This window comes from Centrocercus urophasianus, unplaced genomic scaffold, assembly GCF_019232065.1.
Source record: "Centrocercus urophasianus isolate 14NV4802_14NV808 unplaced genomic scaffold, USGS_Curo_1.0 seq_18, whole genome shotgun sequence".
NCBI classification, from domain to species: Eukaryota; Metazoa; Chordata; class Aves; order Galliformes; family Phasianidae; genus Centrocercus; species Centrocercus urophasianus.
The window spans coordinates 29,258,842-29,271,011 of NW_024884733.1; the positions used below are offsets into that span (position 1 = coordinate 29,258,842).

General features: G+C 58.5%; 2 protein-coding genes across 4 annotated transcripts; one reads left to right on the forward strand and one right to left on the reverse strand.

The window, feature by feature from the left end:
• Positions 1–1,827: 1,827 nt before the first annotated feature.
• On the forward strand, positions 1,828–5,975 carry SGF29 (SAGA complex associated factor 29). 2 transcript variants are annotated; one of them, XM_042820064.1, is made up of 10 exons: positions 1,828–1,921; positions 2,212–2,287; positions 2,505–2,577; positions 2,692–2,756; positions 3,375–3,504; positions 3,982–4,128; positions 4,382–4,417; positions 4,826–4,988; positions 5,078–5,209; positions 5,733–5,975. In XM_042820064.1, exons 1-9 carry the CDS (start codon positions 1,847–1,849, stop codon positions 5,192–5,194), a joined length of 882 nt encoding a protein of 293 aa, XP_042675998.1. In that variant the 5' UTR covers positions 1,828–1,846; the 3' UTR covers positions 5,195–5,209; positions 5,733–5,975. The 2 variants fall into 2 exon arrangements, with proteins under 2 accessions (XP_042675998.1, XP_042675996.1); XM_042820062.1 differs by having other exon boundaries at positions 5,078–5,975.
• Positions 5,929–7,991, reverse strand: LOC122161000 (structure-specific endonuclease subunit SLX1-like). Of its 2 annotated transcripts, none has more exons than XM_042820066.1 (6): positions 7,757–7,991; positions 7,614–7,665; positions 6,925–7,161; positions 6,293–6,414; positions 6,137–6,221; positions 5,929–6,044 (listed from the first exon to the last, which is right to left on the reverse strand). In XM_042820066.1, exons 1-6 carry the CDS (start codon positions 7,912–7,914, stop codon positions 5,994–5,996), a joined length of 705 nt encoding a protein of 234 aa, XP_042676000.1. In that variant the 5' UTR covers positions 7,915–7,991; the 3' UTR covers positions 5,929–5,993. The 2 variants fall into 2 exon arrangements, with proteins under 2 accessions (XP_042676000.1, XP_042675999.1); XM_042820065.1 differs by having other exon boundaries at positions 6,925–7,239.
• Between the last annotated feature and the right edge of the window lie 4,179 nt (positions 7,992–12,170).

Below are 12,170 nucleotides of genomic sequence, written 5' to 3' on the forward strand. Positions count from 1 at the left end.
CTTGATCCTTGAGATCTCTTCCAACCCAGGCCATCCTGTGATTATTTGTCAGCGCTGCTCTCTGCTCTCCTGGTGTCTTGGGGCCAGGCAGGCCAGGCTGCTCTGTGTGGCAGAGCTGCCACCGAGATGACATGGCGGCAGGGGGTGTGAGCCACAGCGCAAGCTGAGCTGGGCCACATGTGACCTGCAGGTTGGAAATGCATGACTTAGCCTTACGTGCAGCAATGGAAAACTCCATTTCCTGTGATGCTCCAGAACTCAGCTTTGCTGACCGACTGGCTGCTGTATTCCCGGAGGTCAGAGCAGCGCACACATCCACCCATACATCACTGTGTGTAACAGCACCAGAGTGCTCACGGAGGTTCTCAGTGCACCCTAGAGTGCCCTGGAGTGGCCCAGGGAGCTCAGAGATCGGTCTGGTATGGCCCTGAGTATGCCGAGGGCTACTTGGGCTACAGTGGAGTGCACGGAATAGCCTTTAGGGCACTCTAGAGGACACGGAGAAGTTTGGGGTGTACTGTAGGGTTCCCTTGCGTCCACTTCAACATCATTGGAAGCCTGTAGAGCACACTAGGCGGACACAGACAAGCTCTGGGAGTCCATTTGTGTGCCTTAGAATACAACAGAGTCCTCTTCTTTGTTAAGGCCTCCAAGAATGACATTCCTTTACCTGACTCATACTGTTTCATCTTCCTGATCTGATTAGGTTAGGCTCATTTGATTTTTGCAAAACACCTTTAATCACCTTGCAGGATCACCATCATTACAAATAGAATCACACATACATTTTCAGCAATCTGAGATTTATTTTGGGCATTTTTTTTTTAATGCAAAAAAGGCATTTATAAAAAAATCTCATTAAAAATAGCCAGAGGCTGAGATAATGTCAATACAGTCTTGTGCTTTCTGCTAACGTGCCTTCACTCTATTACCGTTAAATGTGCCCGGTGTAGTTGGAATTTGGTGCATGACTATTTAAATAAATGCAACTGACACTAATAAAAAAAATGCAACGTAAGTTCGGTCATTGTTTTCACATACATTCATAAGCAATTAACACAGGCTTCCTGGCTTTGCAGATTTTTTCCTTTCTTGTTTTCTTCCCTCTTCCAACTTTGCGTTAACCTGAATTCAAAAGAATGAAGCAACAGCGCCGAGCCCCGTCAGCCCGATCGCCGAAGCCGTTTCCCGGGTCTCTGATGCCACCGCGTGGCCAAAGCGCGCGACTGCACCGAGGGCGGACGAGTCTCGGGGATCGGCGGGGGAGGCGGCTTTCTGGAACGATGAGGATCAGAGCAGCTCTGGGAGCACACCGGGCGAGTCCTTCCCCTAATCGTGCTGCGCCGTCAATCCGCCAACGCCCGTCATTATAGGGAGTCCCAAAATGCCGATAGCGGGACCGGTGCACGCACAGGGCCGTGTCGAGGCTGGCACGTGGTACTATCGGGTCCACAATGCCACGCGCGTTGTGCAGCGCAGCACTGGCGCATGCGTAGTCCTCTCTCTCTCTCTCTCTCTCTCTCTCTCATTCTCTCAGGAATGGCGCATGCGTACTACTAGAGCTTGCAATTGCGCATGCGATTACTCCCTCTGGAATCGCGCATGCGTTCAACTTCCCCTGTAGTGGTGCATGCGTAATGCTGGACCGGCGCACGTAGGACCTAGCACATGCGCAGTTCTAGCCCCGGGATGGCGCATGCGTAGTACTCCCCAGTATGACGCATGCGCAGTGAGCCATCAAGCATGGCACATGCGTACTAGTCTCCAGAATTACGCATGCGTAGTGCTGTGTCGAGACTGGCGCATGCGTAGAACTCCGTGCGGACGCTGCGTTGTGGCCGCCGTCATGGCGCTGGTGTCGGCGGACTCGCGCATCGCCGAGCTGCTGGCCGAGCTGCAGCGGCTGCTGGGGCACACGCAGGTGTGGAGGCGCGGGCGCACGGAGGGTCTGAGCCGCTTTGCTGCCTCTCGCGAAGTGTCCGCGTGGCTCCGGGGGCGGGCTGAGGCTCTGGCCGTTTGGGTTTGCGCTTCGTCGCGTGGCTTTAGGGCTGCGCTGATGGGTGCGGGGCTGGCGCTGCGGACGCGGAGGCGGAGTCGCGGAGCGGGCGTTTGCGCTGTGGATGCGGTGACTGGGGGGGGCGGGCGCCGGGCTGGGGGTCCGGGCTTGGGGGCTGTGCGGGCAGCCCCCGCCGCGAGCCTGCCGCCTTACAGGAGGAGCGCTCCCGCAGCGAGCACAACCTGATCAACATCCAGAAAACGCACGAGAGGATGCAGACCGAGAACAAGAGTGAGAGCGGCGCGGGGCGGAGCGGGTGGCGCCGGGAACCGGGAGGGCGCTGCGGGGCGGGGCTGCGAGGAGAGACGGGCTTCTGGGGAGGGAGCGGGGTGATGCGGAGAGGGCGGGGCCGTGGGAAGGGGGCGGGGTTTGAGGAAAGGGGCGGAGTTGGGTGAAAGGAGCGCGGCCGCGGCAGCGCGGCTCAGGCCGTTCTTACGTTCCCCTCCAGTCTCGCCGTACTACCGCACCAAGCTGCGCGGGCTGTACACCACCGCCAAGGCAGACGCTGAGGCTGAGTGCAAGTAGGGCAGCCCCGCATCCCCACATCCCTACACCCCTACACCCCGCACCCCAACAACCCTACGCACTGCCCCGTGCCCCCCATGAGTGGCAGCTGCCCTGATGGCCCTCTGCAGCATCCTTCGCAAGGCGCTGGACAAGATTGCCGAGATCAAGTCCCTGCTGGAGGAGCGCCGCATCGGTACGAGCCTCCGTTGTGCGGCTGTGTCCCGGACCCCGTGTGTCCCTGGCCCCTGCTCGTCCTGTACATTCCCTGTGTGCAGCCAACCCAAACTTTCTCTGTGTGTCTCCCCAAACTCTGGTTGTTTTCACCCTAATTCTCCCAGCGCATATTCAGATCCTTTTGTATTTTTTCTGTATTACTTTGCATTTTAGAAGTTCCTGTATGCACCTCCTGATACTATGGTATTTTGTATTACTTTTTTTTTCCTATTTTTGAGTTAGTTGAAACCCCCAAATTCTCTCAAACTGTTCCTGCTCTTCCAAACTCTGCTAAATTCCCCCAAATGTCCCTAGGCGCTGCAGTTCCTTCCCACATCTGTTGTGTGTGTTTCTGTTTTTCTTTCTTTCCCCCAGCTTTTCCATTGTGAGCTTGGACCCCAGTTTTCTCAGCTTTCACCCCAAATTCCTCTCAAATTTTCTTAGTATGTTCTGTTACATCCTGTCACACCACGCTCTGTTTTTCTGTTTTTACGCCCCAAACCCCTGGCATTGCTCCCAAATCTTCCCCTGCACACCCCACCCCCTCCCCAACTGACCCCCAGTCTTGGTGTCACCGTGTCCCTCCACTGTGCCACAGCCGCCAAGATTGCAGGGATCTACAGCGACGCAGAGCCGCCGCGCAAGACGATGCGCCGGGGCGTGCTGATGACACTGCTGCAGCAGTCAGCCATGACGCTGCCGCTCTGGATTGGCAAGCCAGGCGACAAGTAGGTCCTCCCCGACCCCACAGTGCACCCCTCCCCGACCCCACAGTGCACCCCTCCCCACAGGTTGCCCTGAATTCCCAGACCCACACCGCACCCCGCCCTCCACTGTGCCCTGAGCCCCCAGTTGCAAACCACACCCTAACCCCATCTGCTGCTTCTGGACCCCGACTCCAAAGCATAGCCCTAACCCTACACGTGACATCCAGAGGCAGCAAATCCCACCCCCTGCCCTACACCATAGGCCTCCAGCTGCCTCCAGCCCCATCCTGGGAAACTCAACCTGCCCAGACCCCACTCTGACCATGCCCTTGCCCTCTCTCCCCTTGCACCCCATCAAACCCCAAGTCAAGGTCTGTTCCCTGACCCCTGTCCTGGATTGCCAGCTCCCCCCTGACTGCACTGCAGAACCCCAAATCCCATCCCAGCTTCACCCCTCCCCCTAACTCCCACCTGCCAACCCGCAACCCCCAACCCCAGGCCGCCCCCGCTGTGCGGTGCCATGCCGGCAGCCGGGGACTACGTGGCCAAGCCTGGGGACAAAGTGGCGGCACGCGTCAAGGCGGTGGATGGCGACGAGCAGTGGATCCTGGCTGAGGTGGTCAGCTACAGCCACGCTGCCAACAAGTGTGTGGAGGGGGCGAGGGGGTGGGAGGTGGGGAGGGAAAGGTGCAGGGTTGTGGGGGGTGGTGGAAAGGGGTGAGGAGGCGGTTTGGGCATTCTGGGGGGGAATGGGGCATGGCGCGGGGCAGTGTTGGGGCATTTGGGGGCACTGCAACCACTGCTCCTTGTAGGGCTGTGGGGTGCTCTGGGGTCACAGCACTTCCCCACATTTTGCTGTGGTTTAATCCTTTTTCCTTTTTTCTTTCCCCCGCCCCAGGTATGAGGTGGACGACATCGATGAGGAGGGCAAAGAGTGAGCACCCCCACCCCTCAACTGTACCCCCAGCCCCACAACTGCCCCCACATCCTCGCAGCCCCCACCCCCCTCCCAAAGCCCTCCCCTATTCCTCCAACTCCCTCATCACTCCCTAACTCTCTCCAACTCCCCCCAAACTCCCACCTCAAACCCCTCAAAACAACCCAACTCCCCACAAACCCCCTTCCCACGCCCCCATGCTCCCAGCTCCCCACCAACCTCTTCTAGTTCTCACCAAACCTTCCCAAATCCTCTCCACACACCTCCCCAAAGCCCTCTAGCTCTCCCAAACTCCCTCTGCACAACCACCATACCACAAAACTCTCCTCAGACCCCCAAACCTGCTCTCCAGACCCCTCATCCGCCCCCAACCCTCACTCATTGCTCCTCCCCACCATCCTGCAGGAGGCACACGCTCAGCCGGCGCCGCGTGATCCCTCTGCCGCAGTGGAAGGCAAACCCTGAGACCGACCCTGAAGCGCTGTTCCAGCGTGAGCAGCTGGTGCTGGCGCTGTACCCGCAGACCACCTGCTTCTACCGTGCCCTCATCCATGCACCGCCGCAGCGGGTACGGCCCCAGTGTGCCCTGCAGATCGGCCCTGCCCTGGGCCCAGCAGTCGCTCATTACTGCTGCTGTTTTTCACCCCATGCGTGCAGCCACAGGACGACTACTCAGTGTTGTTCGAGGACACGTCGTATGCTGATGGTTACTCGCCGCCACTGAACGTGGCGCAGCGCTACGTTGTCGCCTGCAAGGAGACCAAGAAGAAGTGACCCTCACAGTTTGGGGTACTTTGGGGATTTTGGGCCATTCTGGGGATTTTTGGCGGTCTGTGGGTCTGTGAGGGTTATGTCGAGTTCAGATGCTATAGGTTGTGCTGTTTTTGGTGTGAATTTGGGGCGTTTTGGGTATTTTCTGTCATGGGTGAGGGGTTGTATGGACCCCATAGTGGCACTACGAGGGCCCTAAAATCACAACATTCCATCCCAAAACACACCCCGTAGTGCTGTAAAGGACCCAGAACTCACCCCGTTGTGCCCCACAGCAATCCACAGGGAACCCAAACTCACTGCATAGGCCCCAAAGTGTCCACCATGAACCCAAACTCACCCTAATGGGCCCCAGAGTGAACCATAGGGATCCCAGGGACCCTGGACCCAGCCCATAGGGCCTCAGAGTGAGCTTCAGACCCCTAAAGTGTCCATCAGGGACCCCAGACCCACCACTAAGGACCACAGAGTGACCCACAGGACCCCAGACACACTCTACGTGAGTCCATAGCATCCCTCAAGGATCCCACTTGGCCTGCAGGACCTGGAAATGTTCACTGGAAGATTGCAATGTCCCTCTAGTTGACCCCAAAACACCACGGGGAACCACGAAGAGCTCAAAGCAACTGACCCTGTGGGCCCCAAAGTGACCTTAACGACCTCAAATCCATCCAAACGGCCCCCATCTGTCCCCAGGACCCCATTCCTTTCCAGGATACAAAAGAATGATGCTGGGAGCGGTTCCACCTGTTGCTTTATTGTGAATAAATTAAGTTAGAAAGCCGCTGAGGGGGAGGTGGCTTCACTCCGGTTCCGCCCGCTGGCCCTGCAGCAGCTCATCCGTCCAATGGCCCTGTGGGAGCAGAGGTTAGCGGGTGGGCTCAAAGACGGAAGGTGTGCTCAGGGCAGTGGGGCTGCAGTCAGAGGCCGGTGGGAGGGACTTACCAAGGTAGGGTCTCCTAGCTCCGCCCACTCATCGTCGCCATCCCCGCAGCCAATCAGCTCTCCCCACAGCACCTCCTGCTGGCAGCTGGGGGTGGGGCTTAGCGCTGATCATGCTCACTTAATTGGCCCCGCCTTCCCTAAGCCCCACCCACTCACCTGGGGCAGGTCCCACCCAGCGGCAGCAGTTCCTTCGGCTCCGCCCCCAGGAAGTGTGGGGCAAGGCAGCGGGCGTGGCAGCGGGCGGGGCAGGGGGGGCGGGGACAGCGGAGAGTGCGGCCCTGGGGGTGGAGCCGCATCGAGGAGGCGGGGTCACACCAGGCCACGCCCCTTTGTAATGCACCGCTTCAGAATTCCTCTGAGTGTCCCAAATGGAGTTGAAAGGCCCAGGAACTCGGCAGGATGACCCTGAAGCAACCATGGGGACCCAGACCCGCCCCCCCCCGGGACACCAGGTCCATCCCATGGGCACCAGGCTGACCCTTGACATCCCCACGGGGCCTCAGAACCCCAGTATAGAGGCCGGTCATCAAAAATAATGACTGTGCAATATCGCACCTGGACCTCAGAGCCCATAGCATGACCCCAAATCACCTGTTTCAAAGCCCCCCGACCCCTCGGAATGACCTCAATGTGCCACAGGGGCCCTGAGCACCACAGACGTGCCTCACAGCATTGCAGCGTGACACAGGGGAGACCCCAAAATACCGCATGAACGAACCACTATTTCCTTCGACCGACCCCCAAAATGCTTCCAAACGACCCCAGAGATTCCAAGCCCCCAGCCTTACCTCGCAGGGCTCCAAACACAGTGTGCACGCAGGGGGCGTGGCCAAAGTGGTCGCGGGCCGCTTCCTGGGGCGTGGCTTTGGCCCTCCCGGGTCCATTTCCATAACGACGTGGGGGGGCGGGGCCGGGTGGAGGGCGGGGCCTGGTTGAGGGCGGAGCCAGCGCAGGCGCAGTGGGAGGCGGCGCCAGGGCGGGGCCCAGAGCAGGCGGGGCAGCATACGAAGCGCGAAAGCGATTGGCTGCTCACCGGGAAGGGGGCGGGGCTTAGCATCCTGGAGGCGGCGGGAAGCGGCGGGGTGCTGCCACGCCCACTCGAACTGCACGGAAGGCGCGGCTCAACGAAACAGGGCAGGAGCGCAGTCAGAGCGCTGGGGGAGCAGCGGGGCTTAGGGGAGGTGGGACAGCGCAGGTTGGGCGGGGCTTAGGGGAGGTGGGACAGCGCAGGTTGGGCGGGGCTTGGGGGAGGTGGGACAGCGCTGGTTGGGCGGGGCTTGGGGGTGCGGCAGCGCTGGACGGGCGGGGCTAAGGGAGAGGGGCTTGTGGCGCAGCAGATGGGGCTCAGATAACGCGCGGCGCATAGAAAGAGATCCGCCTAATGTGCGAACGGGACCGGGGGAGCAGCGGGGCCTCTCGAGAGCGAGGAGCTGCTCGAAGGTCTGTGGGGGTGTGGCCGAAGGGGGACGTGTCCTACCCGGAGCGCCGCTACGTCGGACGGAAAGCCGTGCACGTAGAGCTCCATCCGCCTGCGGGGAGAGATCGGCCGTGACGTGACGCCCGCCACCCCCCGAATCGCCCGCACTTCCGGCCCTGGACCCCCGCCTTTCGGTTACCCACCACGGCCCGCGGCCGCTCGTGCGCCGCGCCCCACCCTTCTGCCGCCCCGCGTTGTGCTGCCGCAGTCGCCGCCAAGGGTCGTGCGTGAATCCTACGTAGGTGCGAGGCCGGCCGCGGGGGCCGGGGGCGCTCAGGAGGTACACAGCACGCAGCGGCATGGCACGAGAGAGAGCGGCAAATCCGGCGCCGCGGCCCAACCAATTTCCGGTCCCCACGCACTCTCTTCCGCTCTATTCCATTCACCTCTGCTCCCGTCCAATTGCTTTCTTGTTAATTTACACAATTCCGGTCCTGTCCTGTTATCTCCCTGACGGTGCACTTCCGCCACGCTACCCATAATCCCTCGCAGCCCACGGAAGTGCTCGTCCCGGAAATTCCCTCCTGCTCCCGTTCTCATGACTGGTGCCTTGCTAAAGCGGCACTTCCGCCTCGCTACCCACAAAACTCCAGGGCTGCTGAGATGTTCCTCCCCATTTATCCCGCCTCTTCCGACTCTGCTCAGGGCTCCGATTGGCCAAGTGGCCCCGGATGGGCGGAAGCGGTGCCATAGTTGAGCTGGAGCGGGGAAGTCGGAGCGGAGTAGGGTCCTGGTTCTGGGCGAGAGGTCCTGAATATGTCCCACATTCGGATGGGATGCGACTCCAAATCGCTCCCTTTAGCCGGGCCCCAAGCACCAAATCCACCCCCCCCGCCCCACATCTCTCCTGAAACCCAGACCTAAATCCGGCGATGGTTGTGGGTTCAGAATCCGGATGTGGGGTGTAGGTTTGTGATGTGGATTCCTGTTGTGAGGCTCGGGGTATGGGGTCTAGATGTAGGGTTTGGGACCTGGATTTGGGCTCTGAGGGCAGGTTTGCGGATGAGATGTGGGACTTGGGACTAGGTGGGGGGGCAGATATGTGTGAGGTCGGGGCTGAGGTTTGCCCCGAAATAGCGTGGGGAGGGTCGGGGCATCTAATGGGGGGGAGGTCCGGGCGACTCCGTGTGCCTCACTGCCCCCGCCCCCCCCATCAGCTCTGCGCTCTCGAAGCGCCCCGCCCCTTCACTGTTCCCCCCTCCCCAGACCCCGCCTGCGCTGGCGGTACCCGCAATGTGCCCAATTAATATATGCCCCAGTTTATACATCCCCGCTCATCCTCACCGATGAATTCCCCCCATTACTCCCCATTAAATCTTCATCCGTGCCCCGCTGAATAAACACCCAATTCATCACCCGTTTATCCCCATTAATACCTTATTAACCCTCCTTGTTCCCCATTATTTTCTCTATAATTATTCCTCCTAAAAAACTCTTCCACTAATTAACCCTGCACTCGTTATGTACCTATTAATACTCTCTTAATTACTGCTCCCCATCACTCCCCCACTAAAGGGTGTGTAATTAATGAGTTACTTCATTACTACCCCCCCCTTAGTGACCCCACTAACCTCCCCTTGAGTTCCTGCACTGATGACCACCTGTCCCCCCCACACTAATGAGCGCCTAATTATCTTGCTGCTAATTACCCAGACCAGAGCTCACCCCGCCACACGCCACAGTTACTTCACCAGCAGTGGGGGGGGGGTGGGCAGCAGCTTCACCTCTATCATTAATGATCTAATTAATTGCTGCTCTTCATGGCAACCAACAAATTGTGCCCCTCCCATCATGATAGGAACCATAGGGATACCGCCATTGAGACTCCCCCTAGGGACTGCCACATAGGGACCCCCATAGAACCCCCAGAATGCACCCATAGCAGTGTGCAGAGCTGGGGGCATGCAGGGACATCCATAGCAGGACCCATAGTGGGACCCATAGCAGCCTGTAGGGATACACGGTGATACCCATAGCTCCCCGTAGGGATACATAGCAAGACCCAGAACAAGACCAGTAGAGACCAAGGAACCTCATAGTGCTCCCTAGAGACCCATAGCAAGACTCAGAGCACCCCACAGAGCCCCATCTGTTACCCTCAGCCTCCCTACCTGAATGTAGGGTGGGGGTTACACTGCAGCAGTCAGCATCACTGCATCCCCCCCATGAGGTCCCAGGGGGCAGTGGAAGAGGTGGGGGTGCTGTGGGGGGAGGTACAGCCCTGGAGAGGTGGGCCTCATGCCCTTAAGTGAGGTAGAGTGACCCCAAAGTTACTCTAGGTCCCAACTCAGCCCCCCCAGCCCCATAGAATCCTTCCCACTCCAACAGAATCCCCCACACCTCCCCTACTCTACACCTGCTCCAGGCCCTGCTGCAGCCCCAGTTCCTGCTCTTCCTCCCTCTCATCACACTCAGCTCTATGCTCCTGTGTGGGAGGGACAGTGATCCCTAGCTCCACAGCTAAGGTCAGCACTGAGCCCTCTTCACTGCCCCACAAAACTGCTTCACAGGGTGGGAGTGAACACCATGAGAAGCAGTAGGGCTCAGTGCACAGACACGGGACAGCCAGGCCAGGCCATGGGGCAGGAGAATGAAGGCAGTGAGGTTTGGGGCAGGGAGCACCGGGTGGTAGGGGTGGCACCATCTAGATGTGGAACAGAATTGGGGGGAACGGGAGCGGGGGGGTGGGAGAGGGGGGGGGTAGTTGTGGGGCAGGGGTGGGAGGTCTGATCAGTGGGGCTAGGAGCCATGGGGGAGGTTAATGAGAGAGGTCCATGAGATCAGCAAGGCAGGGGGCTGTGGGGCAGCAGGGATAGAGAGCATTGGGGGGCTTTATCTGGTAGTGGCGCTGCAGCTCTGCACTGTGGGTCTGTCCTGAGGTGAAGTTAAGGTACAGGATGGAGACCTCCTGCCTGGAGAGTTGAGGTGTCCATGTGGGGCACAGGTGTATTCCCATTCTAGGGTTCTCTTTGGGGGTTGTGAGGCATAGAGGAGTCCTGGGGTGTTCCTCCACCTCACTTGGTGGCCACCACCTCCACACTGTAGCACAAAGGGACACTCATGTCACCGTGTTGTCATCCAGCACCTCTGGTGCTTCACTGGGGCTGTGAGGACAGATGGCCAGGTCACATCCAGCATCACCCCAACACTGTCACCCCAGCATACTCCCTGGTGTCATCCCCCACTGATAGCCCAATGCCACTTCCCAGCAGCACCCCAGTATCACCACTCTAGAACCCCCTCAGTATCACCCCATCCATGTCGCCCCCCACGATAGCCCAACATCACTGCCCAACAACATCACCCCCACACATCACCCCAGCTTCCCCCAGCATCACACCAGCAATGTCATCCCAGCTTCACTTCCTGAATCAACCCATGACCCCGCAGTGTCAAGCCCATGTCACCCCCCAAAATTTTCTCCCCAGCGTCACTGCAGTATTACCCCCAAAAATCATCCGTGTCATTCTTTGATGTTAAACCCCAGAGCTACCCCAACATCAGCCCACTGTCACCTAACCAGCACCTCCCCAAAAATGTCACTCCAGCCTCATCCCAATGTCACCCTAGCTTCAGTCCCTGACATCAGCCCAGCAATGTCACCCCAACCCTGGTATCTCCCCGCAGCGTCACTCTTTGACGTTAAACGTAGCAGTAAGAACCCACATGGCCAGCGCGTGGTACAGAGCCCAGGTGGAGCAGAACCCCAACCGCCTCACCCCCAACGTTACTCCTGCATGTCCCCCAGTGTTACCCCAACATCGTGCCCCAACGTGACCCCAGCATCACTCCAACAATGCCACCTCCTGGCAGCACTCCCAACATGACACCAGGATCCCAACCCCACGTCACCCCAATGATGTCCCACTCCCCAGCATCACCCCAACAGTGTCACCCCCAGTGATATCCCAACACCAACCCCCGCTGCCACTCCCCAACATCACCCCAGTGTCAGCCAAGTGTGAGCACGCAGCGTCACCCCGCAGCGATACCCCAAACCACCACCCAGCTCCATTACCTGCTTTCCCAAAGGTGATGCTGAGAGCACGCCTCGTGATGCCTTATGCGTACCTCAGTAGGAAATGGTAAACAGGTAATGAGAGAAATTTTAACTCTTTTGCATCAGGAAAGTCACTGGGGAGTGCAAGCAGTGTGTGATGCTGTACAGACAAAGTATGTGTGTGTAAGATTGTATACAATAGCAAAGTAGATATGCAATAGCTGTGTAACACATCAGCAAATAAACAGAAAAGCTATGAGAAAACAAACCCTGGGTGGAAGGGAACCAGGACTTAGGCCTTTCCACAGTATACAAAAGATTTTACTGAACAGTAGGTAAGGTAGGAAGGTTCAAGTATCTGTTACTATTAGTAGATCACTTGTCAGGTTGGATGGAAGCTTATCCCTCAGTGTCAGCAACCACTAGTGTAGTAACAAGGACGTTTTTGGAGCAACAGCCCCTAGATGTGGGATTGTGCAGAACATAGACTCAGATAAGGGAAGCTGTTTTCTTCACAAGTCCTACAGGAGCTGATGAGAGCTTTAGAAATGAAGTGG

What these genes read in the sequence shown, in the direction of transcription:
- SGF29 (XM_042820062.1), top strand. Translation starts at nt 1,847, where the DNA reads ATGGCGCTGGTGTCGGCGGACTCGCGCATCGCCGAGCTGCTGGCCGAG. An exon ending in GCTGGAGGAGCGCCGCATCG is followed by an intron (nt 2,757 to 3,374) that starts GTACGAGCCTCC and finishes ACTGTGCCACAG; the next exon opens with CCGCCAAGATTGCAGGGATC. An exon ending in TCCATGCACCGCCGCAGCGG is followed by an intron (nt 4,989 to 5,077) that starts GTACGGCCCCAG and finishes CCATGCGTGCAG; the next exon opens with CCACAGGACGACTACTCAGT.
- LOC122161000 (XM_042820065.1), bottom strand. Translation starts at nt 7,914, where the DNA reads ATGCCGCTGCGTGCTGTGTACCTCCTGAGCGCCCCCGGCCCCCGCGGC. An exon ending in TGTGTTTGGAGCCCTGCGAG is followed by an intron (nt 6,415 to 6,924) that starts GTAAGGCTGGGG and finishes CTCCACCCCCAG; the next exon opens with GGCCGCACTCTCCGCTGTCC. An exon ending in AGCTAGGAGACCCTACCTTG is followed by an intron (nt 6,045 to 6,136) that starts GTAAGTCCCTCC and finishes CTGCTCCCACAG; the next exon opens with GGCCATTGGACGGATGAGCT.